The 27,466-nt window shown below is 42.5% G+C and overlaps 1 protein-coding gene and 1 pseudogene across 1 annotated transcript; both read left to right on the forward strand.

Annotated features, from left to right (window-relative positions):
- On the forward strand, positions 1 to 18,386 carry LOC117549631 (annotated as a pseudogene).
- A 949-nt stretch (positions 18,387 to 19,335) lies between these two features.
- On the forward strand, positions 19,336 to 25,821 carry LOC117549641 (gastrula zinc finger protein XlCGF49.1-like). Its single transcript, XM_034221695.1, has 2 exons — positions 19,336 to 19,437; positions 25,065 to 25,821. The coding sequence occupies exons 1-2, from the start codon at positions 19,384 to 19,386 to the stop codon at positions 25,764 to 25,766; spliced, it is 756 nt and encodes a 251-aa protein (XP_034077586.1). The 5' UTR covers positions 19,336 to 19,383; the 3' UTR covers positions 25,767 to 25,821.
- The last annotated feature ends 1,645 nt before the right edge of the window (positions 25,822 to 27,466 follow it).

Raw genomic sequence — 27,466 nt, forward strand, 5'->3', positions numbered from 1 at the left:
GGAGCACTGCAATCAGCATGGAGGAGGACAGCAAGACCCACGGAGAACAAGCAGCAGCCTCGGACTCTCAGGTGAGTGTTCAACGCTTCATCCGGGGACAAAGAACTTTAAAACTAAGCTAAAAACACGAGGAGAGGAAACAGGAAATACGAGAAGCGTTTTATTTCGAAAGTCAAAGAAACGTTCCTCTGTTTGCTTCGGGTCTACTGGTCTGAATTGTGAGCATTATTTATTTAAAGTTAAAGGTGAAACCTTCTTTTAAAATAATGACAGTAATTGTGCATTGTGAGCACGTGCCTGTGTAGTATATTTGAAATGAAGTCACGTGTGTACACCGAAAAAGACACAGCTACATTCAACCAAAACAAGGTAAACATTTAACTTTTATATAATATTTATAACAATGCATCAAATACTGAGGTGGGAGAAGTACTCATATCTTGTACTTGAGTAAAAGTAGAAGTACTCAGACCTTGTACTTGAGTAAAAGTAGAAGTACTCAGACCTTGTACTTGAGTAAAAGTAGAAGTACTCAGACCTTGTACTTGAGTAAAAGTAGAAGTACTCAGACCTTGTGCTTGAGTAAAAGTAGAAGTACTCAGACCTTGTGCTTGAGTAAAAGTAGAAGTACTCAGACCTTGTACTTGATTAAAAGTAGAAGTACTCAGACCTTGTGCTTGAGTAAAAGTAGAAGTACTCAGATGTTGTACTTGAGTAAAAGTACCAGAGTGTAGGAATACTCTGTTACAGTAAAAGTCATGTATTCTAAATGTTCGTCAAGTGAAAAGAAAAGTATTCTCATCAAAATATAGAGAAAGTAGCGACAGTAAAAGTAGTCGTTGTGCAGATTGGTCCATTTCAGAATAATATGATATGTTTTATAATGATTGATCATGAAAGTGTTCTCAAAGCTGGTAAAGGTGCAGCTAGTTTGAATGACTTTGTAGACTGCAGGATACCCAGATAGCAAAAAGTAATTGAATCAACATTGATGTCAGACATTGAAAATAACATTGAAAGTGCTCGCTATGAAAGAGCATTGGATTTTCAATCAATCCCAACAATGAATCAACCTTGATTCAATTACGATATGATCAAAATTAAAAGAATGCAGAATTGCAACAACATTGATTCAACTATATTATGCGTTGCATTATACATTGAAACAATGTTATTATCAGAGAGTAAAAAGTCTTTGAATCAACATTGAGATATTGTCACGCTGAAGATTTCAATCAACGTTGATGTCAGACATTGAAAATGAACTAAAATGAACAAACAAAAAAAGAGACGTTAATTATTACGATATAATTCAATTATATGAACATTTTGTACATCTTTAGCACACAAAACATTCTCTCTTTTAAAGGTCCTATGTCATGCTTTTCCGTTTATTACCCGTCCCCTTGTGTGTTATTTAGGTTTTTCTGCATGTGAACGGTCTGCAGAGTCAAAACCCTCAAAGTACACCCTGTAGCGAGTAAAACTCTAACACAGAAAATACCTGTCTGTGCTGCCCCAGAACGCCTCGTTGGAGATTTCTCTTTTTCCATTGTTTACTTCCCGAGTACAGTGACGTAACGGATTTACACACACACACACACACACACACACACACACAGGTTTTTTTTCTACCCCGTGGGGGCCAATGACTGTATACAGCCTGCTGGGATCCAGCATTTCTGAAGGGTCTAGAGACATGATTTTAACTGCTAAAATCATTATATATTTTTTTGTTAACACAAAAAGCACTTGACATTTTCCAAACCCTCAAAAAAAAAAGAAACCTGAAATCCCTCCCCCCATGGAAACTGGTCCCCATGGGGGGAGGGATTTCAGGTTATGTTCATTGGCATACTAGCAACACCACTGTTAGGCACTGCACAGAACCAAAAAAAAACAATACTTGCTTGCCTTTTCAACATTAAAGGTATTCTCTCGGCACAATGGTGACCTCTACAGTATACCATACAATCAATTAAAACAATACACTACCTTCCACTGTTTAGATTTCAATAGCCAAAGGTTGAGGAGGATCATTCGACTTTTATATTTATTTCAATTTGTTTGCACTGTTTATGATTTCAAACGTTGCAAATAAAACGATAAACAAATTAAATACCCACCAGACCTGCTTTATGACTTGTTACGGTCTCTGATGATCCTAATGACCAGAAACAATGTTAAAGAATGTTAAACTATACCTCCTGTACAAAAAAGGAGATACAAATTGAGTTTATATTTTCACAAAGCTTTTATTTCAAACAGCTGTTGAATTTTATTTTAAATATTTGTCCCCTAACATCCTACATGCCTCTCTCGCATGTATTTTAAATGATAAAAACAAAGTTACTTTTTAACTTTGGGACACAAAAAAACCAGGGTGACAATTCAAGATTAAAACTGAAAACAACAGATCGTAACGGGTACAAAATAACTCTACCTGTTTCCCCTCTATGCCTATAGGAGGCTAAAATCAGCAATGATTTAGAACCATTATTTGAAATTTGGCCATACAGCACAAACTTTACATGTGTCCTCGCCAAATGCATTAATGCAACATTGCATTAAACAAGCCTACTCACCAACTGGTGTAGGACGGTACATAGGAACTCTGAGGCTCAGAAGAGCAGGAGAAACAACACGTTTTTTAAAACACGCAGTGTAACAGTTACAACAAATCGGGGTACTGCGACGATCCGTTTACTTTCAGTTTGAATTGTCACAGTCTGTCGGTTTCCTGTTTTACTTTGAAAGGTGTTCACCCTGTCTGTCATGTCTGTATTAGTTTCCTGTCTGTGTTTTCCCTCCCGTCTGATGATCTGATTCTGTTCACCTGGTCTCTTTTGTGTTCTCCCTCCCCAGCTGTGTCTTGTCGTCTTGATTGGTCTGATATACTGAATATACGTTTTGTGTAGAGTTAACTCTACTAAGAGTATAACTTTCACTTTTAGCTATCAACTGGTGTGTTGGCATTAAGGAGATTGATAGTAAGATAAAATAACTAGATAAACGCACCAAGACAGACAGTGAGTCTCTCTCTCCAAGTGAGGTTCTTACCCTCATTACCTCTGCCCGTCCTACCACCTATCCTCTGGACCCCATCCCCTCAAATCTCCTTCAGACTATCGCTCCTGATATTCTACCGTTTCTCACCCATTTCATCAACACTTCTAACTTCTGGTCACTTTCCAATCAGTCTCAAGGAGGCAAGAGTAAACCCTCTCCTAAAGAAACCCACTCTCAACCCGTCTGATGTTATAAACTACAGGCCTGTCTCTCTCCTCCCGTTCCTGTCTAAATCACTTGAACGCGCTGTCTTTAAACAACTCTCCTGTTATCTCCATCAGAACAACCTTCTGGATCCGCACCAGTCTGGTTTCAAGGCAGGTCACTCCACAGAAACTGCTCTCATTGCTGTCACGGAGGAACTGCACACTGCCAAAACTGCATCCCTCTCCTCTGTCATCATCCTGTTGGACCGGTCTGCTGCATTCGACACGGTGAACCATCAGATCCTCCTTCGCACTCTCCAAGAACTTGGAGTTTCAGGCTCTGCACTTTCCCTCCTCACCTCATACCTCAAAGACCGTACCTACAGGGTAACTTGGAGAGGGTCGGAGTCCGACTCTTGTCAATTAACTACAGGGGTCCCTCAGGGCTCTGTTCTCGGTCCCCTCCTCTTCTCACTGTACACAAACTCGCTCGGATCAGTCATTAGCCCGCATGGTTTTTCATACCACTGCTACGCTGACGACACCCAATTCATTCTGTCCTTTCCCCGCTCAGAGACCCAGGTCGTCGCACGCATCTCTGCTTGTCTAGCAGACATCTCTCAGTGGATGTCTGCTCACCACCTCAAGCTCAACCTTGACAAGACTGAACTTCTTTTCCTTCCGGGAAAAGATTGTCCCACTCTTGACTAGGGTTGGGTACCGAGAACCGGTTCCAACATTTCGATTCCAATGGCATCATTTAGACATGTGCATTTCGGTTCCGCTTTTCGATGCCTGAGGAAATGTTTCTCGCCGCTCTCCGTAGCCTACTGTATGACTGCGGCGGGGTGGGAAATGTAGCGTTGTACCTACACTTCCTACAGCATAACCTGGCACCAGGGCCGGCCCGTCGCACTGTCATTATAGATGTTCGCCTAGGGCGCCAGATCTGTGGAGGCGCTGCGCTGACAGCTCTGGGAGAAAAAAAATGTTTTGACCGTTGGTGCTCATCCTAATTTTCGGCCTTGATGTAACAACATTCATAATTAAGTCAATGTAACACCCTTTTCATCCCGGTTACACTTTTCATTTGCCCTGTACGATGGGCGCTGTAAGTGATGAAAATGGGGGATGCTGGCTTATCTGGCGCCCGCAGCTCACAGCCAAAGTGCGAGTGAGCGTGGGAGCGAGAAAGGGAGGGTGCACCGGTACCAGCGCTGTTGTTATTAGCATCTGGTGCTAGCTGCTCTAACGGAAGAAGAAGATGTTTCTACAATAATGTGGAGGGAGAGTCCTCTCAGTCAGACTGAGAGGCTGATAACTACAGCTCAGTGAGGTAAAGGACTCTAAGTTATCTCAGTGGGTCTCAAACGTTTTGATCACAATTTATGTAAACACATATTTCCAAGGCACTCCTTTATAATTATTGGGATAAAACAGGTTTGAAATCATTCCAATGTATACTATAGGACAGTAAACCAGAAATATCATTTTAAACTGGAGAGATAAAGAAATATGCATAAATAAAATAGTAAAATAAGATATGAATGAACAACAAAAATAAAACACGTTACATGTATTTGTTATTGGCTATGGTAGGTTATTGGTTATGTTCACATACTTATTTAATTATTCAAATGTAAACCGATCTTTTTCATATGGGTGTTTAGAGTTGTACCCCCTAGATCTAGTCTCTAGTCATTCTGCTTAAAGTGCACCAGATTGAAGCATTTTACTTTGAAATGTTCAAACATTTCTTCCCGGTATGCCTGATAGGCAGATGCTTGTTTTTCTCAACAAGAACTGTTTTTAAATGGGGGGGAGGTCCTTTAAAAGTTGAACTGTTGTAGCTTCAGTGGTTCTCAGGTTACAGTTACATAGCAGTGAATATAAACGGACTGATTAATGTGAATATTACTGGAAACTAACCTGTGTAAAAGTTTCTCGAATAAATGTAATTTTTTTTTTTTGGTGGAAGAAGCATGTCTCATTTTTTTTTTACCCCGCCCCTCAAAGAATCGGAATTGAGAATCGGAATCAGAATCGTGGAAATTCAAACGATACCCAACCCTACTCTTGAGTCTTGACCTAACAATCAACATCGGCACCTCTATTGTTTCCCCGACTCAGACTGCAAGGAATCTGGGTGTGACCCTAGATAACAAACTGTCCTTCACTGCAAACATCGCTGCTACAACCCGTTGCTGCAGATACACACTTTACAACATCAGGAGGATACGTCCCCAGCTGACTCAGAAAGCGACTCAGGTTCTGGTCCAGGCTCTCGTCATCTCACGCCTAGACTACTGTAACTCCCTCCTGGCTGGTCTACCTGCATGTGCCATCCGAACTCTGCAGCTCATCCAGAATGCAGCTGCTCATCTGGTCTTCAACCGTCCTAAATTCTCCCACACCACTCCGCTCCTCCGCTCCCTTCACTGGCTTCCAGTAACTGCTAGAATCCACTTCAAGACAATGGTACTTGCGTACCATGCTGCGAATGGATCTGGCCCTTCCTACATCCAGGACATGGTTAAACCGTACACCCCAGCACGTGCACTCCGCTCTGCATCAGCCAAATGGCTCGCTGCACCCGCACTGCGAGGGGGACCCAAGTTCCCATCGGCAAAAACATGTGGGTTTGCTATCCTGGCTCCAAAATGGTGGAATGAGCTCCCCATTGACATCAGGACAGCAGATAGCTTACACACCTTCCGGCGCAGACTGAAAACTCATCTCTTTCGACTCCACCTCGAGCGATAGAACTATTAACAAAGCACTTATATACTAATAAAGGACTGGCTTATCTAAAGCCAGTTGAGTAGCACTTGAAATATTTTTGCTCTATGAAACCTGATGTACTTTATATGATTCTGTTTTCTTCAGTTTGTATTTTTGTTGGTCGAACGCACTTATTGTAAGTCGCTTTGGATGAAAGCGTCAGCTAAATGCAATGTGAGTGAATGACAGGAATATGTGTGTGAAGTAACCAATTGTCAATATATGTAAATAGCTCATATTTTGTAGGTGGTCTCATTTAATTATGTAGGTCATATGCAGACATCAGAAGTGAGACAGCTTTATGACAAGTTGAATGTTTCTCAATTGAAAAAAAAAAATGTTCTCATTTCTTTTTCTCCAATTAAATACTGACATATTGTACTATGCTTTAATACTTGATTGACACTTACTAATCTCTTGGAAGCTGCAGGTAGCTCACATGGTAGTTCTGGTGTTGAGGATGTCTCCCCCTCTTGGTTTGGACTTCCTGTATCACAGATGGAAGCATTATCACCATTTCTCCAGAACATGAGGTTTACAAAGAGCCTAAGAGCATTAACACTACACTCCTAAACACATTTTCTTTATTGAAAACTCAAACATATTATGTAAGAAGCCCACTTGTGATAATATTGAATCACATTTGAAAATCAGACCCATCATCCTTACCTGTTTTAAGTGTTCCATGTGCCCGGATATGCATTTCTTGTGATGCTCCCTCAGGCGTGTTCTGCGTGCCTTCCACCTGGTGGATTGTGCTCTCCGACTGTAGGTGTTAAATAAAAAACAGTGGATGTAACATCTGTGTCCTGCACCTACAGTACAGAGCTTAATCCTCAGCAAAGCTAGACTGAGAGGCTGTCAGCTGTTTTCGGACAGCTGTCTCAGGGGCACATCTGCGTGATTTGTTGGTGTTACCTGCGTGCAGGTCGTTCCATAACTCCGCCGGGTTCCAGTGCGTAATTACCCGCCACAAGCCACATGAAGACTAGGTGAGATTAGTACGATTTTGGTTAGGCAGTTAGAGGGAAAATTCTCCGTTGGGTTTTGTCTTTTGCCCATGCGTGTTGGCAGGTTAACACTTTGCTTTCTGATTGGGTATAGGTAATATATTATGGCTTCTTAGTCGGCGTTTGTGGATGCGCCCTCAGTGTCTTTCTTAGATGATTGCCAAAAGACGCAGTTGGTCGAAATAGCAGAGCATTATAAAATTGCTGTTGTAGGGAGCAAGCGGAAACATGAGATTAAAGCTGTCATTGTGTCATCTTTGTTTGAGTAGGGGGTGTTGCAGAAGAGTGAGTCTGGTGCGGCAGGGTTCGTGCCGGTAGTGGTTCAGACAGCTGGTTTGACGTTCGAGCAGCAAAAGGAGCTTTTGGCCATGCAGTTTAATCAGGAGAGGTTGCAGTTGGAGTTGAGGTTGGAGCAGGAGAGGGTGCAGTTGGAGTTGAGGGGTCAGCAGCAGGAGGTAGAGAAGCGTTTAGAGGTGGAGAAGGTGCTGGAGGTGGAGAAGATGAAATGTGAGGGGGTGCTGGAGGTGGGAAAGATTAAATGTGAGGTGGAACATGCTAGATTACGGCTGATTGGAGAGGGCAAGTTTTCTCCGTTGGAGGATGGGTCTGATAGGTCGGCATCAGGTAGTGGTGATATTATTTCTTACTTGCGGTTAGTGCCAAAGTTTAATGAGCGTGACCCTGACATTTTTTTTACTCTGTTTAGCAGAGGCAAGAAACTGGTCAGATTCGGACAGAGTGCTGTTACTTCAGTGTGTACTCACTGGGCGAGCACAGGAGGCCTATTCAGCTGTTTGTGGCAAAAATGCTTTGGACTAAGCAGAACCCTTCCACCACGCTTAGAGCTGCTGAATTAGCGGACAATTTTGTGTTGACACATAAGGGCAGTTTTACTGAGAAGTGTTCTAGGGGTTATTGGAAACGTGGAGAAGATGATGGCTATGCCCGCGGTGGTGCAAAGTTTTCACCAGGCTCCTCCCGTAGAGTTACAGGTATGGGGCGACCCTAGGGGGGCCAAAGTGGGCCTATGTCATTATTGCAGAGGAGGGGGTCATTGGAAGGAACAGTGTCCATTGCGGGAACCTAAGGGGAAGCCTCGTTTTTCATCACATGCTCCAGCCATGTGTAGTTCTGCCGTGTTGGATAAGAAACCATTAGGTGTAGGCTCGGGCATGGTGCCTGATAAGAAGCCGGTTTGTGCCGACCCGGATGTGGGTTCTGGTTTTGAGCCATTCATCACGGAAGCTGTTGTATCAGTAGTCGGTAGTGACAAGTATGTGCCGATTAAGGTGTTGCTAGATAGATACTGATTTATTGTTGAGTCAGTGTTGCCTTTTTTGTCAGAGACAGAAATGGGGGATTTTGTGCTGATGAGGGGAATGGAGATGGGCTTGATCCCTGTGCCACGGCATACAATAGTGCTGGATTGTGAGCTGGTGCGGGGAGTTGTGTCTATTGGCGTGCGTCCCGTGTTTCCACTTGATGGGATACATATGATTTTTGGCAACGATCTCGCTGGTAGTGCTGTGTGGGCTGGTGTGCCACCGCCTGTGGTGGTTTCCAGGCCGGTGGTATCTGGGAAGCCAGATGAGAGCGCTTTGCCGTTTCCAGTTTGTGCTGTGACACGTGCACAGAGCCATAAAATATCTGCTGACCCACCTGTTTCGGAGTGTAGCTAAAGTAATGTTGTACATGTGGTCTCACTGCCTGATCTCCCTTCGTCGGTGTCTAAGGAGGACTGGATGAGGAGTCAGAAGGACGATTAATCTCTTTCTGCTCTGTGGACTGAGTTGTTGCCGGCAGAGAAGGTCAGAGACATAGCCCAGGGTTACTTTGTTCAGGGGGACTTGCTGGTGCATAAATGGGTGCCCTGTGTTGGTGATGCTGTGGGGGAGGCAATTTTTCGAGTAGCTTTCGTGATGTGGTATTGCAAACTGCGCATGATAGTGGTGGACATTTGGGGATAAAAAATACCTATGACCGTGTCCTACGCTATTTTTTTTTTTCTGGCCTCGGTTAAAGCGCGATGTTGCAAGTTATATTAAAGCATGCCACATATGCCAGTTCACTGGTAAACGAAGTCAGGTGGTGAAGCCTGCGCCCCTCAGTCCCATTCCAGCCCTTGGTCAACCTTTTGAGCATTTGATCATATATTGTGTGGGGCCGTTGTCTCCATCTAAGTCCAGTTGAGCGTACATGCTTACTATAATGTGCCAGACTGCAAGGTATCCTGCAGCGTTTCCCTTGCGCTCCATTTCAGTGAAGCCAGTAGTTAGGGCTCTAACCCAGTTCATCTCCACATTTGGGATCCCACATGTGATTCAAAGCGACCAGGGTACCAACTTTACTTCCCATATGTTCAAACAGATCCTACAGCAGCTAGGGGTCAGGCATAACCATGCGTCAGCCTACCATTCCCGAAGCCAGGGGGCGCTAGAGCGGTTTCATCAAACATTGAAGTCCATGCTGCCTGCTTATTGTATAGAGATGCGGAAGGACGGGGAGGAGGGACTTCCATGGCTCATGTTGATGTCCAGGGAAGTCGTTCAGGAAAGTACAGGATTTAGCCCTAATGATTTGGTCTTTGGGCATACGGTGCGTGGTCTGTTGGCTGTTCTCCAGGATGGCTTGGTTGAGGGTGAGCCACCCAAGAATTTAGTGGACTATGTACAGGGCTTTCGTCATCGCCTGTATGTAGCGGTGTAAATGGCATGGAAAAATGTAGCTGGTGCTCAGGCTAATATGAAGAGATTCTATGACCGTAAAGCAGAGTATCGTGAATTCAGCCCAGGGGATCAGGTGTTGGCTGTAATGCCACTGCAGGTCTCACCATTTAAAGCTAAGTTTTCCGACCCGTACACTGTTGAAAGTAAAGTAAAGTCCTTAAGCCATACTATGCTCGTGATACCGTTGGGGATAGCTTCATGGCTAAAAAGTTGAGTGTTGGCCCCATAATGATGGTTGTTTCTGTGCTTTCCGGTCCAGGGTTGGCTGAGGAGTGTAATGTTAAGGTGCCAGATGAACCTGTTATGTCTGGTAGGCTGAGGAATTCGGAGTCGTTACGTCAGTTGGACCTCTTGTTGAGTCACTTACCTGCAGCACAGAGAGATGAGTTGGCGGCTTTAATCGGGAAGTTTGTGGTACTGTTTGGCCATACGCCATCGCGCACAACTCTCGTGGAGCATGATATCGACGTGGGGGACAGTCCTCCAATCAAGCAGCGATTTTATCGTTGCCCTGCAGATAAGCGTAGGGTGCTGGAGGCTGAGGTGCAGTACATGTTGGACAATCAGATTGCAGTACAGTCGTTCTCCAGTTGGGCGTCGCCTAGTCTGCTGGTTGGCAAATCAGATGGGTCTCCGCGCTTTTGTAACGACTATCGTAAAGTTAATAAAGTGACAAACAGATTCTTACCCGTTACCACGGATGGAGGATTGTATTGACTTGGTGGGCTCTGCTAGATTTGTCAGTAAATTCGACTTGTTAAAGGGGTACTGGCAAGTTCCTTTGACAGCGCGTGCGCAAAAGATTTCAGCGTTTGTTACACCTTTTGGTCTGTATGAGTATACAGTGATGAGTTTTGGGCTTTGTAATGCGCCAGCGACATTTCAGCGCCTCATGAACATGGTGGTAGCAGGTCTTGAGGGGGTTGCTGTTTATCTTGACGACGTAGTGGTGTTTAGTGACACATGGGATGACCACATCCAACGCATTGGTGCTCCGTTCTGTCGCCTGGCTGAGGCGCATCTCACTGTTAACCTGGCCAAGTGTGAGTTTGCTAGGGTGACAGTGACGTACCTTGGCCGGGTGGTCGGCCAGGGACAAGTTCGTCAGGGTAGACGCGAAGGTGTGGGCCGTTTTGCGATTCCTGTGCCCACTACTAAGAAGGAACTCATGCGGTTCCTAGGTCTGGTCGGGTACTATCGCGCCTTTTTGTAAGAACTTCTCCACAGTGGTTGCTCGCCTGACTGATTTGCTGAAGGGTACAGTCAAGTTCATTTGGTCTGACCAGTGTCAGGTGGCGTTTGAGAATGTGAGGACCCTGTTGTGCTGTGCTCCGGTTCTCGCTGCGCCGTGCCTCGATGAGCTGTTGAGGGGTTTGATAGGTCAGTTTGTTACTTCTCAAAGAAGTTTAATTTGTACCAACTCAATTACTCAACAATCGAAAAGGAGGCATTGGCCTTAATATGGGCCCTCCAGCACTTTGAGGTGTATGTGGGTTTTGGGAGTAGCCCAGTTGTAGTTTATACCGACCATAATCCCCTTACCTTTCTCCATTCACTTAACTGTCCGAACCGGCGGTTGATGAGGTAGGCCCTGTTCCTGCAGTCCTATAGTTTGGACATTCGGCACATTAAGGGCAACGTTGTGGCGGATGCTCTCTCTCGTGCCCCGGTGGGGTAGGAAGGCTCTCTGGCTCTGGATATTTGGTGTTGGTGTTTCGGGGATGGCTTTGGGGTATCCGTCTTAAGGGGGGGGCTGTGATGCCCCTGTGGGTTCATCAGTGGAGAGGGTGTGGCTGTGCTGTCTGTGTTGCATTGGCTGCATTGAGAGCAGTAACTCAGGACACCTGGGTCTGGTGCCCTGCAGTTATTAAAAGCCTCTCTGCTCCTCTCTGCTCCTCTCTGCTCTCTCTCGGTTTTCTCCTGCAGGCACCCGGCTCTGATGAGTATACACCGTACTTGATTTGAACTGTTTGTGCAAATAGATGCCTTTTTCTACCCGTTGACATGTTGTCTCCTTTTTGTTGTGGCCTTTTGAGCCAGGTAGCAACACCCTCCCTCTCTTCTCTTGATCGCCCTCTCTCTCTTCTCTTGATCATTCATCATCATCGGTGTGAGAGAGTCTGTGTGTGTGTGAGAGAGAGAGAGAGAGTGTGTGTTTTAATTGTTACAGCTCAAATGCATTGCTATGACTTCCATGTTAAAAAAAGACTTTAAAAAGCTGAATGTTTTAAAAAGTATAGCATATTTTGAAAAAGTTGAAAGTTTCCCATCCTGTGCTGAATAGTTTGATATTTGAATGGTTCCTGCAGCTGAAATTAGGCTGAAGGAGTTAAATAAAGATATTAAATGTAAGTAGTAGTGAATGAATGTTTACAAACACCTGTGTGTGTAAACCCAGAGATCAAAGGTTACCATGGTGATGACTTATGACGATTTACCAACTGCAGCACTGAGTCCCATAAGAATGCATTGAGGATTGTATCTGACAATTTTGACACCTGTTCAAAAACTATGGCTCCTATACAACAATTACCAGACCGTGAACCCCAATGAACTGATGTATGTTTTTTTTTTTTGGTTTTGTGTGTAAAATGTGGAGATTGGAGCGGTTTGTCTAAAGTGTACTTCTCTCTGTTCTGAAGAAAGTTCCATAACAATTTAACATGGGAATCAATTGGGAGCTAGGTGGACTTTTTGTCTCTTCTTACCCTCAAGAGGCATTTTGTTTAATATTTTTTCTTAATTTTTATTTTCCATCCTGGGAGAGGTTTTCCTACGTTTTTCATTACAAATGATGTCTGAGGAGTGTAGGGTTTGGGAATTATGGCAGGTTTAAAACATTTTTTTGGTAGAATTTCAAGCACTGCTGCACTCTGTTTTGAGATCAAAGCACTCTAGACTTAATTTGCTGTTCCATCCACTCTAATGTTAAAATCTGAAGAAGGCCTCTCTACCAAGCTCCAAACTAAGTTAAATATCTCAAAGTTTAAAAGTGATCATTTGAAAGTTGGAATGAAGTCTCTGGCTGAAAGTATGTGGAAGGAGAAGCATTTGGCGTAAGGTGTAGGAAAAGAGGATTTGAAGAGTCGTCCCATTGACTTCCATGTTAAAAAAAGAGTTTAAAAAGCTGACTATTTCAAAAAGTATAAAATATTTTTTAAAAGTTGAAGGTTTCCCATCGATTCCTGAAAAGGCTGAATAGTTTAATATTTGAATGTTTCTGTAGCTTAAAGTATGCTGAAGTTATGGAGATCCAAAGTATTGGCTGAAATAAGATGACGGGGAAGAATAAAGATTTGAAGTACTATAGTAGTATAATGCTGTAAACAGCATTCACACTAATAATAAGGGGAAGAATAAAGATTCGAAGAACTATAGTGCGAATGCTGTAAACAGCATTTGCACTAATAACACATCGAATCAACATTGATTTTTCAACCTCAACCAAAAATAACCAATTTAACCAAAATTCAATGTTGAATTAATGTATTTTATCAGGGTAGCTGGTGGATTTACTCCAGGTGGAACTAAAGTCTGATTGAACACTTGATTATATTTCACATCATTCATCCACATCTGTGAAGTAACTAAAGGTATTAAATACATGTAGTGGAGTAAAAGTACACCATTTACCTCTGAACTGTAATGGAGTAGAAGTACAGAGTAGCATAAACTGGAAATACTCAAGTGAAGTACAAGTACCTCAGAATTATAATTAAGTACAGTACCTGAGTACATTCAATTTTACCTAAATCAGGTTTCACTTTAAACCAATCACAGCCCTGATTTGACCTACATATGCAAATAACAATATACATATAAAAGAGAGATCACACGCTTCTTTAAAGGTCCCATGTTCTCAAAGCCCATGAGTGTCTTTACCCCTTTGTCTGCACTGATGAGTTGTTGGCAACATGTTCCCTCTATACATGGACAACAATGATTACAAAATAGCTTATCCAACAAGTTTAATCAACATAAAACTGGTTTACTGTCAGCAGTGTAAAATGTGTTGTTTTTTAATGTTATGTGATTTACACACGCCTATATGATTCCAGAATTGGCCGTTCTGAGGAATGAGTTTTGTACTTCTATACTACACTGAACAAAAATATAAATGCAACACTTTTGTTTTTGCTCCCATTTGTCATGAGATGAACTCAAAGATCTAAAACATTTTCTATAAACACAAAATAACCATTTCTCTCAAATATTGTTCACAAATCTGAAAGAATCTGTGATAGTGAGCACTTCTCCTTTGCCGAGATAATCCATCCCACCTCACAGGTGTGGCATATCAAGATGCTGATTAGACAGCATGATTATTGCACAGGTGTGCCTTAGGCTGGCCACAATAAAAGGCCACTCTGAAACGTGCAGTTTTGCTTTATTGGGGGGGTCCGAAAACCAGGCAGTATCTGGTGTGACCACCATTTGCCTCAGGCAGTGCAACACATCTCCTTCGCATTGAGTTGATCAGGTTGTTGATTGTGGCCTGTGGAATGCTGGTCCACTCCTCTTCAATGGCTGTGCCAAGTTGCTGGATATTGGCAGGAACTGGAACACGCTGTCGTATACGCCGATCCAGAGCATCCCAAACATGCTCAATGGGTGACATGTCCGGTGAGTATGCTGGCCATGCAAGAACTGGGATGTTTTCAGCCTCCAGGAATTGTGTACAGATCCTTGCAACATGGGGCCGTGCATTATCATGCTGCAACATGAGGTGATGGTCGTGGATGAATGGCACAACAATGGGCCTCAGGATCTCGTCACGGTATCTCTGTGCATTCACAATGCCATCAATAAAATGCACCTGTGTTCGTCGTCCATAACATACGCCTGCCCATACCATAACCCCACCACCACCATGGGCCACTCGATTCACAACATTGACATCAGAAAACCGCTCACCCACACGACGCCACACACGCTGTCTGCCATCTGCCCTGAACAGTGAAAACCGGGATTCATCCGTGAAGAGAACACCTCTCCAACGTGCCAGACGCCATCAAATGTGAGCATTTGCCCACTCAAGTCAGTTATGACGACGAACCGGAGTCAGGTCGAGACCCTGATGAGGACGACGAGCATGCAGATGAGCTTCCCTGAGACGGTTTCTGACAGTTTGTGCAGAAATTGTTTGGTTATGCAAACCGATTGTTGCAGCAGCAGTCCGAGTGGCTGGTCTCAGACGATCTTGGAGGTGAACATGCTGGATGTGGAGGTCCTGGGCTGGTGTGGTTACACGTGGTCTGCGGTTGTGAGGCCGGTTGGATGTACTGCCAAATTCTCTGAAACGCCTTTGGAGACGGCTTATGGTCGAGAAATGAACATTCAATTCACGGGCAACAGCTCTGGTGGACATTCCTGCTGTCAGCATGCCAATTGCACGCTCCCTCAAAACTTGGGACATCTGTGGCATTGTGCTGTGTGATAAAACTGAACATTTTAGAGTGGCCTTTTATTATGGCCAGCCTAAAGCACACCTGTGCAATAATCATGCTGTCTAATCAGCATCTTGATATGCCACACCTGTGAGGTGGGATGGATTATCTCCGCAAAGGAGAAGTGCTCACTATCACAGATTTTTTCAGATTTGTGAACAATATTTGAGAGAAATGGTTATTTTGTGTATCTAGAAAATGTTTTAGATCTTTGAGTTCATCTCATGAAAAATGGGAGCAAAAACATAAGTGTTGCATTTATATTTTTGTTCAGTGTATTTCTACTGTGGTGGAATTTAACCAATAGAAACTAACAAATACTAATAAAATGGTGAGGAATAGTTTCTGATGTACTGAAATAAGACCGTCTTTTAAGGGATATATTCTGGCCAGAAGGTTAAAAACAACACAGGCCGTCTGCAGAGGATTTTATAGAAACATTTTGGACTAGAATTTTAAGAAAACTATATTTTAATTTAAATCCGCCCTGGTTTCCTCAATTAAAAGCCAATTGGATTTTTCCGTTGGATTATTGCAGAAAATAATCATGTTAAACAAACGTTTAAGATACTTACACATTTTGTTCATCAGAATTATCTCCACATATTAAAACCACTTTATGATTTGTGAAGTAAAAGTTGGGCTATAAAGGAACTACAGCACAGTCACATGACTTCATGTCACCACCGCTAAGCTAAATACGGATAATGTTGGGCTATAAAGGAACTACAGCACGGTCACATGACTTCACGTCACCACCGCTAAGCTAAAAGCGGCTAATGTTGGGCTATAAAGGAGCTACAGCACGGTCACATAACTTCACGTCACCACCGCTAAGCTAAAAGCGGCTAATGTTGGGCTATAAAGGAACTACAGCACGGTCACATGACTTCACGTCACCACCGCTAAGCTAAAGGCGGCTAATGTTGGGCTATAAAGGAACTACAGCACGGTCACATGACTTCACGTCACCACCGCTAAGCTAAAGGCGGCTAATGTTCCAAGTCACAAAAAACAAAGGTAATTCCTTTGAGGAGCTGAAAGTCCTGCTACACTTTAGAGGCTTCATTAAGACTGTACAACTGAATGATACTCTATGAGCTACTTTAGGGTTAAACTGTCCCGTACTGCAGAGATGAAATCAGGTTAAACCAGTTTACAGAAGCCTGATGAGTGGCTGGTGTTTGTGGAAGGAGACTCACCTGTGTGTTACAGGTGAACAGAGATACTAACCAGGAAACACTTTGTTATTCTTCCTCACTGCAGAGAGACAGACGGACTGAGAGTCAGACGATCAGACGGTGACTGACTGACCTTCCTGTCTGCTGTGTTTCAGCTTCACTCAGAGACAACATGGCTTCCAGGTTAGAGGAAGATCTCTGCTGTCTGGTCTGTCAGGACGTCTTTAGAGATCCTGTCATCCTGTCCTCCTGCCACAGCTTCTGTAAAGCCTGTCTGCAGACCTGGTGGGCGGGGAAAGAAGTAAAGGAGTGTCCAGTTTGTAAGACAAGATCATTGATGGATCATCCTCTCTGTAACCTGGCTTTGAAGAACCTGTGTGAGACCTTCTTACTGGAGAGAGACCAGAGACCTCCAGAGGCTCTCTGCAGTCTGCACTCTGAGAAACTCAGACTCTTCTGTCTGGACCATCAGCAGCCAGTGTGTCTCGTCTGCAGAGATTCAAGAACACACACTAACCACAGATTCAGACCCATCGGTGAAGCTGCTCAGGATCTCAGAGAGGAGGTCCAGAAAGCTCTGCAGCCCTTTCAGGAGAAACTGAACCTCTTTGAAGAAGTTAAAGTGAAGTTTGATCAAACAGCAGGACACATGAAGGTCCAGGCTCAACACACAGAGACGCAGATTAAGGAGCAGTTTAAGAAGCTTCACCAGTTTCTAGAAGAGGAAGAGGAGGCCAGGATGGCTGCACTGAGGGAGGAAGATGGAGGTTGTGAGCAGAGAGATAGCAGCTCTTTCACACACAGTCAGAGGCACAGAGGAGGAGCTGAGAGCTGAAGACGTCTCCTTCCTGCACAACTACAAGGCTGCAGTGGAGAGGCTGCAGTGCCCCCTGCTGGAGGACCCACAGCTGCCCTCAGGAGCTCTGATAGACCAGGCCAAACACCTGGGCAACCTCAGCTTCAACATCTGGAGCAAGATGAAGGACATGGTGTCCTACTCGCCTCTCATCCTGGACCCAAACACTGCTCATCCTGGACCCAAACACTGCTCATCCAAACCTCATCCTGTCTGAAGATCTGACCAGAGTGAGAGTGAGAGTGAGAGTGAGAGTAAGAGGAAAGGAACAGGAACTTCCTGGTAATCCAGAGAGGTTTGATTATGAATGGTCTGTCCTGAGCTCTGAGGGCTTTAACTCAGGGACTCACAGCTGGGATGTCCAGGTTACAGACAGTACATTCTGGTCACTGGGTGTGTTAGCAGAGTCTGTCCAGAGGAACGGACGCATGCGGTCTGGATCATGGAGAATAAGTTTATATGGAGGTGAATACTCAGCAGAGTCACCACCAGATCCAGAAACTTCTCTCAGCCTGCAGAAGGAGCTCCAGAGGGTCAGAGTGGATCTGGACTGGAACAGAGGAAAGTTGTCGTTCTCTGATCCTGACACTAACACACACATACACACCTTCACACACACTTTCACTGAGAAGATGTTTCCATACATTAACACTGTGGAGGAAGTGAAGATATTACCACTGAAGGTTTGTGTGACAGTGGATCAGAGCAGGTAGAGATAGAGAGGATCATTAACTCCATATTTCTTATCTCTTAAAAGGAAAATAAACTGCATGTAACCTCTGCAGCTGCACCTCCTGCTGTCTCATTATAACAAACATGTGTTTATCTTTGTCATATTTCCGTTTATCAGAATCAGATTGTGTGTGTGTGTGTGAGAGAAAAAAAAGTGCAAATAAACGTTACTTAAGCGTTTTTGTGAGTTTAACTTTTATTGGTTCAAACTAATTTCTTTGTACAAATGATATGCTTTGAAAACGTGATCCAGACAGAATCAGATGTTTCCATCAAGCTGCTTTTAGTGACATCTCTAACTCGTTATCTGTTCGTTGACTTGTTGTGATGACTTGTTTGGCTTCTGTTGATGTTGTGAGACTCGTGTTTAACCAATATAAAATGAAAAGCTATCTACATATTGTGATGGAAATTCTTGAAATAAACTAGTCAAAGAGTTGTCCTTCTGAGTCTTTAATCACGTTTTGCAAAAGAGGCGCACAGCATACTGAGAGCAATGTCTCCACAGCAGAGTGCAACTACTCAGACTGAAGAGAGGGCTTTCATACAGTTACAATGAATACGCTTATTCATGAGATAACTGACCCCTGACCCTATCAAAGTGCAATAGAGCCATGATCACTGGTCACCCCCTGTGTGATCACATGACTGATCATTTACCTGGGTGATGAGACACACAATGTTATTATTTATATGTTATATATGTAACGTCATAGTATTCAATTCTCTGATAATCATAATTTACATTACAATATAAAATAGACCTTGACAACAGTCTAACAAATCCAAACTATGATGCAAAACTCAAATAAAAGAATAAACAACTTCTTTCTTTAACGTTGCATTATATAACTAACGGTTATAATCTCTGTCTTGTCTGTCTCTTAAAAGGCTGGCCCGTGTCTTTTAAAGTCTCTCGACTACAGAACTCACCATTAGGGGTGACAGTATTTTCCCTTTTTCTACTAAAGCCTGGCTGTAGCATTAGTCACTTCATACAGTTGTGGCATCCCAGTGTAAATCACTATTGTATTAATTAACAAAAAGAATACACACATTCAAAGGAGCTTTAATGGCATCACCATATCAAACAACTTCTTCAGAATCAAGATGAAATAAGAGTTTGAGAAATAAATAAAAACTCAGTTATGCAATAAAAGAATGTGACGAGTCGACGTGATACATCAACAAAAGAAAAACAAATAAACAACCATAATTATAATTTAAAAAATAGTTGTTGCAGCCTAGTGTAAATCACTTTTGTATTAAGCAACCCAAATAATAGAAAAACAGAAAAATAAATACCAGTGTTCCTGAACGCAGCACACCGAACGAGATTTGATCACGTGAACACACAGGTTCCACGAGATTTGAAGGAGGAGGAGCACAGGGTTTATTTGACGCACACAGCCGGAGCAGGAGCACTGAACGCGGCATGGAGGAGGACAGCAAGACCCCCGGAGAACAAGCAGCAGCCTCGGACTCTCAGGTGAGTGTTCAACGTTTCATCCGGGGACAAAGCTTTAAAACTAAACTTAAAAACACGAGGAGAGGAAACAGGAAATACGAGAAGCGTTTTATTTCGAAAGTCAAATAAGTGTTCCTCTGTTTTCTTCGGGTCTACTGGACCGCGGTGAAGTTAGTTTTAGGTTTGATATTCGACAGACATTCGCCAGCAGCGTCAGTTTCCCCTGCTGCTGGCTGTATTGCGACGGGGAGATCTTCTTCGCGAAACGAGGCTTTCACTTAGGGACCATCAACAAATGACTTATACAATTACACAAGAAAAATGTTCTTTTTAATAAATCGACAGCTTCTCGATCGTGTGAATGTGAAGCAAATTCACTCTAGAGCAGTGGTTCTCAACTGGTGTTTCGCGACCCAAAACTGGGTCGCGGACCCGTTCCGTGGGTCGCAGATGTGTGAGTGAAGAAACATTTTGTTTTTTTGGGGAAAAAGTCAAACTTTTATTTTGAAGGCCCGATTTTCCAACGCTGTGCATTCAGTAGGCGTTGGACTGGAAGTACCAGAGACCATAAACGGTTTTGAAAACTTCTGTCACGTAGTTTAATCTTCTCAATAAAACCTCTTTGCTGATTTGTTTGAGTCTTCTGGCCAATCAAGATTGTTGCTGGAAGTCCCCACGGAAAATAACTTTGATGTAGAACTACTCTTTATACATCCATGGGTACAACTTCAGATACAAATGAACACATAATGAAATATGACCCCCGGTTTGATGATTGACAGGTCAAAGAACAATGGGGGCTATCTACCCTACCCACAATTTAAAATAATTCACACGGACTATCTCCTCTTTGCTCTTCTCTCTGTGAGGAGCAGCAAGCTGTCAGAACAAAGTGAAAAACAAACAATGGCATAACATATTATTAATATGTCGGGTAGTAATATATTTACCATAATGCGTAGTTTATATGTTAGTATTTCTAAAAAGCTCACTTTAATTAATATTGTATGCTGAAAAGCGTATAATTACTGCACGATTTTTTGTTGAATAGATTTGAGTGGTTCAAAATGCCCGAGGCCTGACCAGTTGAGAACCACTGCTCTAGAGCATACATTTATTGAACACACCTCTTTTTATTGCATTTTAATACTTTAAATAAGTTTTATTAATATTTTGATGGAACCATTTGCATATTTCTTCAATAACTGCTAGGTCATGTGACCTAATCACTCAAAAATCAATGCTGGATAAAAGAACTACACTTGCTGCATAGGACACACCTCTTTCTATGACATTTAAAAACTTTACATTTTTTTATATTAATATTTTTGATGGGAAAATGAGCATATGGGTGCATCTTGCACAGTTGATACCAGTTAAAAAGTAAGAGATAACTAAACTGAATTAATTATCAGTGGATAACTAAATCAGTAGGGATAAAGATCCACTGATAACTAGTGGATCTAGGCAAGGCAAGTTTATTTATATAGCACTTTTCAACACAAGGCAATTCAAAGTGCTTTACAAAAAATGAAAGACATTAAGAAAAAGGCATTTAAAATCAGTCATTAAAAAGAAAAGCTAATCAAATAAACATTAAAAGAAAAAGTACATGGATAAAAGTTACAGTGCAGTCTAAGATATGAATAGTTCAATTAAAAGCAGCGACAAAAAGAAAAGTCTTCAGCCTGGATTTAAAAGTAGTCAGAGTTGCAGCGGACCTGCAGGTTTCTGGGAGTTTGTTCCAGATATTTGGAGCATAATAACTGAACGCTGCTTCTCCATGTTTAGTTCTGACTCTGGGGACAGAAAGCTTTCCAGTCCCTGAAGACCTGAGAGATCTGGATGGTTCATCATTTAGCAGGAGGTCAGAAATGTATTTTGGGCCTAAACCATTCAGTGCTTTATAAACCAGCAGCAGTATTTTGAAATCTATTCTTTGACACACAGGAAGCCAGTATAAAGACTTCAGAACAGGAGTGATGTGATTCACTTTCTTAGTGTTAGTGAGGACTCGAGCAGCGGCGTTCTGAATCAGCTGCAGCTTCCTAATAGATTTTTTAGTGAGACCTGTGAAGACACCATTGCAGTAGTCGAGTCTACTGAAGATAAAAGCATGGACAAGTTTTTCCAAATCCTGCTGTGACATTAGTCTTTTAATCCTAGATATATTCTTTAGGTGATAGTAGGCTGATTTAGTAACTGTTTTAATGTGACTGTTGAAACTCAGGTCAGAGTCCATGACTACACCTAGATTTCTGGCTTTATCTGTTGTTTTGAACATTGCAGACTGAAGCTCAGCGCTAACTTTTATACGTTCTGACTTGGCTCCAAAAACCATTACCTCAGTTTTATCTTTGTTTAATTGGAGAAAGTTCTGACACATCCAGTCATTGATTTGTTCAATGCACTTACTCAGTGTTTGAATTGGAGCATAGTCTTCTGGTGAAATTGTTACGTACATTTGTCATCTGCATAGCTATGGTAACTTATTTTGTTGTTTTTCATTATCTGAGCCAGTGGTAGCATGTAGATGTTAAAGAGAAGAGGTCCCAAGATGGAGCCTTGAGGAACCCCACATGTCATATTTGTCAACTCAGATGTGTATTTACGTATAGAAACAAAGTTGTTTCTGTCCTTTAAGTAGGATTCAAACCAATTTAGAACTGTTTCCGAAAGTCCCACCCAGTTTTCCAGTCGGTCTAGTAATATGCTGTGGTCAACAGTGTCAAACGCAGCACTGAGATCTAATAATACTAACACTGAAGTTCTGCCACTGTCTGTGTTTAAGTGGATGTCATTAAAGACCTTTACAAGAGCAGTCTCAGTGCTGTGGTTTGGACGAAAGCCTGACTGGAACACATCGAAACAGTTATTTAAATGCAAGAAATTACTCAACTGTTGAAAAACAACTTTTTCAATGATTTTACCTAGAAATGGGAGGTTTGATATGAGCCTGTAATTGTTCATTACTGAAGCATCTAGATTATTATTTTTTAAGAGCGGTTTAATGACTGCAGTTTTCAGGGCCTGTGGAAAAATACCTGAGTGAAGAGATGTGTTTACTATATGAAGTAGATCTGAGGCCATGCAACGAAAAACATCTTTGAAAAATCCTGTTGGAATAATATCAAGGCAGCAGGAGGAGGATTTCAGAAGTTGAATAATGTCCTCTAGGTTTTTATCATTAATCTGATGGAATTGTGTCATGATGTCTGAATTGATGTTAAGTGGAGACAGGGACAACACATTTGCTGTTCCTGATGCAGAGGCACTGACTGCTTGTCTGATTTTCTGAATGTTGTGAGTGAAGAAGGCAAAATTATTGCACGCCCTGGTGGATATAAATTCAGAGGCTACTGACACTGGGGGGTTAGTTAGTCTGTCGACGGTAGCAAACAAGGCACGTGCGTTGTTTTTGTTTTTGTTAATGATGTCAGAGAAGAACGATTGTCGTGCGTTTTTCAATTCCAAATTATAAAGGCCAAGTCTCTCTTTATAGATTTCAAAGTGAACCTGGAGATTTGTTTTTCGCCACCTGCGTTCAGCTTTTCGACATTCTCTTTTTTCTGTTTTCACGCTCATGGCCTTTCTCCATGGAGATATTTTCTAGTTATGAGCTTTTATTTATTATTAGCTTTAGAGTTCGAAAGACTTCAAACTCTAAATTTCGAAGAACTTGATACAGTTGAAAAGATGCACAACCCTCCTATGGGTTGTGCAGCATGTGGCTGGTCTGAATTGTGAGCATGATTTATTTAAAGTTGAATGTGAAAACTTCTTTTAGAAAATAATCACAGTAATAATTGTGCATTGTGAGCACGTGCCTGTGTACATTTGGAATTAAGATAAGGTAAACATTTTACTTTATATAATATAACAATGCATCAAATACTGAGGTGGGAGAAGTACTCAGATCTGGTACTTGATTAAAAGTAGAAGTACTTAGATCTTGTACTTGAGTAAAAGTAGAAGTACTCAGATCTTGTACTTGAGTAAAAGTAGAAGTACTCAGATTTTGTACTTGAGTAAAAGTAGAAGTACTCAGATCTTGTACTTGAGTAAAAGTAGAAGTACCAGAGTGTAGGAATACTCTGTTACAGTAAAAATCCTGAAATCAAAATGTTCCTCAAGTGAAAGTAGAAAAGTATTCTCATCAAAATATAGTGAAAGTAGCGACAGTAAAAGTAGTCGTTGTGCAGATTGGTCCATTTCAGAATAATATATATGATATGTTTTCTAATGATTGATCATGAAAGTGTTCTCAAAGCTGGCAAAGGTGCAGCTAGTTTGAATGACTTTGTATACTGCAGGGTAGCTGGTGGATTTACTCCAGGTGGAACTAAAGTCTGATTTAACACTTGATTAGATTTCATATCATTCATCCACATCTGTAAAGTAACTAAAGGTATTAAATACATGTAGTGGAGTAGAAGTACACCATTCACTTCTGAACTCTAGTGGAGTGCAAGTACAGAGTAGCAAATAACTGAAATACTCAAGTGAAGTAGAAGTACCATAAACTTGTACTTAAGTACAGTACCTGAGTACATTCATCCATCCATCTTCTCCCGCTTATCCGTGGTCGGGTCTTGGGGGTAGCAGTTCCAGCAGAGAGCCCCAAACTTTTTTTCCCTAGCGACATCAACCATTTCTGACTGGGGGATCCCAAGGCGCTCCCAGGCCAGCGAAGAGATATAACCCCTCCACCTGGTCCTAGGTCTAACCCTCGGTCTCTTCCCAGCTGGACGTGCCTGGAACACCTCCCTAGGGAGGCGCCCAGGTGGCATCCTAACTAGGTGCTCGAACCACCTCAACTGGCTCCTTTCGACGCGAAGGAGGAGCGGCTCAACTCCGAGCGGCTCAACTCCGAGCGGCTCAACTCCGAGCGGCTCAACTCCGAGTCCCTCCCGGTTGACCGAACTTCGATCAGAATTATCTCCACATATTAAAACCACGTTATGATTTCTGATGTAAAAGTTGGGCTATAAAGGAACTACAGCACGGTCACATGACTTCACGTTGCCACCGCTGAGCTAAAGGTGGCTAATATTGGGCTATAAAGGAACTACAGCACGGTCACATGACTTCACGTCACCACCGCTAAGCTAAAGGTGGCTAATGTTGGGCTATAAAGGAACTACAGCACGGTCACATGACTTCACATTGCCACCGCTAAGCTAAAGGTGGCTAATGTTGGGCTATAAAGGAACTACAGCACGGTCACATGACTTCACATTGCCACCGCTAAGCTAGAGGTGGCTAATGTTGGGCTAAAAAGGAACTATAACACGGTTTGCTTATGCAAATATTGATAGTCGCTGGTACTACAACACTTTTATGGCGCTTATTTGAATCATTAGGTTTTAAAAGTTATCAAATATTTTTAGAGCTGAATCCAAATGTATCTTCTCTCCATTCATTCTACTGGGTGGGAGATCGGGAGCGGGGCTTACGGGGAAACTCAACTGTGACGATTTGCTCTCGAGAACGTCAGGCCATTTTGGCTTACTGCATCATTGAGCAACTCTCATAGGATCGAATGAGCTGTTTCCAGTTCTTATTATACATCCATGCTTATTACACTGACATTCTCTAAATGTTATTTCTGGCACCTAACTGAGTCTCTCTCTGTCTGTTTTCTTTAGAAACCGAGAACAAGAGAGGGTCCCCGAAGTCACAGCTGTCAGCACTGTGACAAGTCCTTTGCAACGTCTGGATATCTATTGATTCACCAGAGAGTTCACAGCGGAGAGAAACCCTACAGCTGTGACCAATGTGGGAAAGCTTTCAAACAGAAGTGTCACCTCAACAGACATAACATATCCCACACTGGAGAGAAACCACACATCTGTGGCCAATGTGGGAAAGCTTTTTCATTAGCTGATGATTTAAGAGCCCATTATGGCATTCATACTGGAGAGAAACCATATAGCTGCGACCAATGTGGGGCGACTTTCTCCAAAAAATCTCATTTGAAAACTCACAATTACATTCACACTGGAGAGAAACCATTCAGCTGTGACCAATGTGAGAAATCTTTCACCACCAGTAGTGACCTGAAGAAACACAGACGTATTCATTCTGGAGAGAAACCACACAGCTGCAACCAATGTGGAAAAGCTTTTCCAAGGCTATGTGCACTAAATCGTCACCAGCGTACTCACACTGGAGAGAAACCGTACTGGTGTGACCTTTGTGGGAAGACCTTTGCTCGGGCCTACATCCTACAGGTCCACCGACGCCTTCACACCGGAGAGAAACCCTACTGGTGTGAGCAGTGTGAGAAAACCTTTATTACGAGTGGTGCGCTGAGTGCCCACCAACGCATTCACACTGAGTCCATCTAAATAGCTTGTTGTTATGTTAATGTGCTGCTATTAAAGGTACTATTATTACACTGTTTTCCATCAATATATTATTGGTCTCACATATATACAGAACATGTCTCTGGAGTGTTTGTCTGAAATACCAAACAGATCATTGCAGCATCCCATAATCCCCTCTGTTTCAAAAGTGCTGATTCTCTGTCTGTTACTTTAGATGAAAATAAGGAGCCACTCCCCACGCCCCTCTGAGAGATATTTGGTTAAAAATAACTCAATGGTACTCTAGGAGGAGATTCAGGGTAGGGGGGGGGGGGGGGGTTACCTTGGTTGGTGATTGGCTAATGGTTACTCAAGCGGCCAAAATCTGATCAACTGATTTTCAGACAGGTTTTTATATAAATGGATCGGGACAAAAAGAGAGAGAATCTTTGTTCCTGAAACTTTCAAAGTCTCTTTCCACAGAGGGGACACATGTTGATGTAGAAGAGACATGGAGAAGAGGATTATGCACAATAGGTCCCCTTTAAGTCATGTGGTTACTACTGAGAACATCAAAGTGCTACCTTTGAAAGCAAAGAGATGATTTTGAAGATGGTGCCCGCTGAAGTGAAGATGTGTCAGCTTTTTTCTTCATCAATTAACAGAGAGTAAACGTAAAAACCATGAAAACCGAGGGGAGAAATGGAGTCCTTGTCAAAACTGAAATCAAAGTTTGACATATTTTTTATTTACTTTGAGACACGTCATGTCAGTGAGGAAATAAACATGAATAGAATGAGGAAAAGAAGCAACTTGTTTTCAGTCTGAAGAATCCTCTGTTCTTGTGGAACTAATTTAATCAGAAAGTTAGTTTATTATTTGACAGCATTGTAACATCTGTTTGCTCTTTTCTCATTACATGTGATTGTTGCTGCTTTAATAATCTGAGTGATATCATTATTAATATTAATGCACAACTCTATTGTAACCAGAGGTTGCGCTAGACTTTTTCACTGCCCGTCATTTTGACGGGCAGGATCGTAACATTTCCGTCAAAACCCATTATTACCCGTCGGTCGGCCTGTACACAACTCTGCCGGGGGGGGGGGGCACGCTCGTGAACTGTCAACAGGGGACTGTTAGCGCCGTGTAATGCATGTCCACTGCACCTCGCGGGAGCGTGCACAGCGTAAAGCAAATACTCCCAGACATTTCACTTATCTGTTCGGCAAAGTTCGGTTTGGAAACGGTATAATTTCCTTTTGGGCGGGCATGCATAAGACGGCATAACACCGGAGCCTCGCTGCGGGGAAACTGTGGCGCTGGTCTGAGTTTGTTCTAATCCGTCAAAATGACGGACGACATTCAGATTTTTCCGTCATTGTTAAAAAATCCGTCATAGACGGAAAATATTCGGTTAACGCAAACCCTGATTGTAACATACATGTTTTTATATATTCATGTAGTGCACACATTACTTTATCTTCTCCATTACATATTTGACCTTACTATATATTATTATTTTGTATTAAACATCTTGAATACTAAATTCTGATTGGTCAAATTAGAAGTTTAAGAGGTTGTTAAGACTCGATAACACACCGCTGCCAAGAAATCAGTATTTTAGATTGAGATTAAATCCTTTAGAGTTTATAAACGTGTGCATTTGATAATCCACGCTGAACAGCAATGGGTCGTCCTCTCTGTTTAGGCTTCTCCTGGGAAAACTGTGTTTAACATTT

This window comes from Gymnodraco acuticeps, unplaced genomic scaffold (assembly GCF_902827175.1).
Source record: "Gymnodraco acuticeps unplaced genomic scaffold, fGymAcu1.1, whole genome shotgun sequence".
In the NCBI taxonomy this organism is placed as follows: Eukaryota; Metazoa; Chordata; class Actinopteri; order Perciformes; family Bathydraconidae; genus Gymnodraco; species Gymnodraco acuticeps.

What these genes read in the sequence shown, in the direction of transcription:
- LOC117549641 (XM_034221695.1), top strand. Translation starts at nt 19,384, where the DNA reads ATGGAGGAGGACAGCAAGACCCCCGGAGAACAAGCAGCAGCCTCGGAC. An exon ending in CAGCAGCCTCGGACTCTCAG is followed by an intron (nt 19,438 to 25,064) that starts GTGAGTGTTCAA and finishes TGTTTTCTTTAG; the next exon opens with AAACCGAGAACAAGAGAGGG.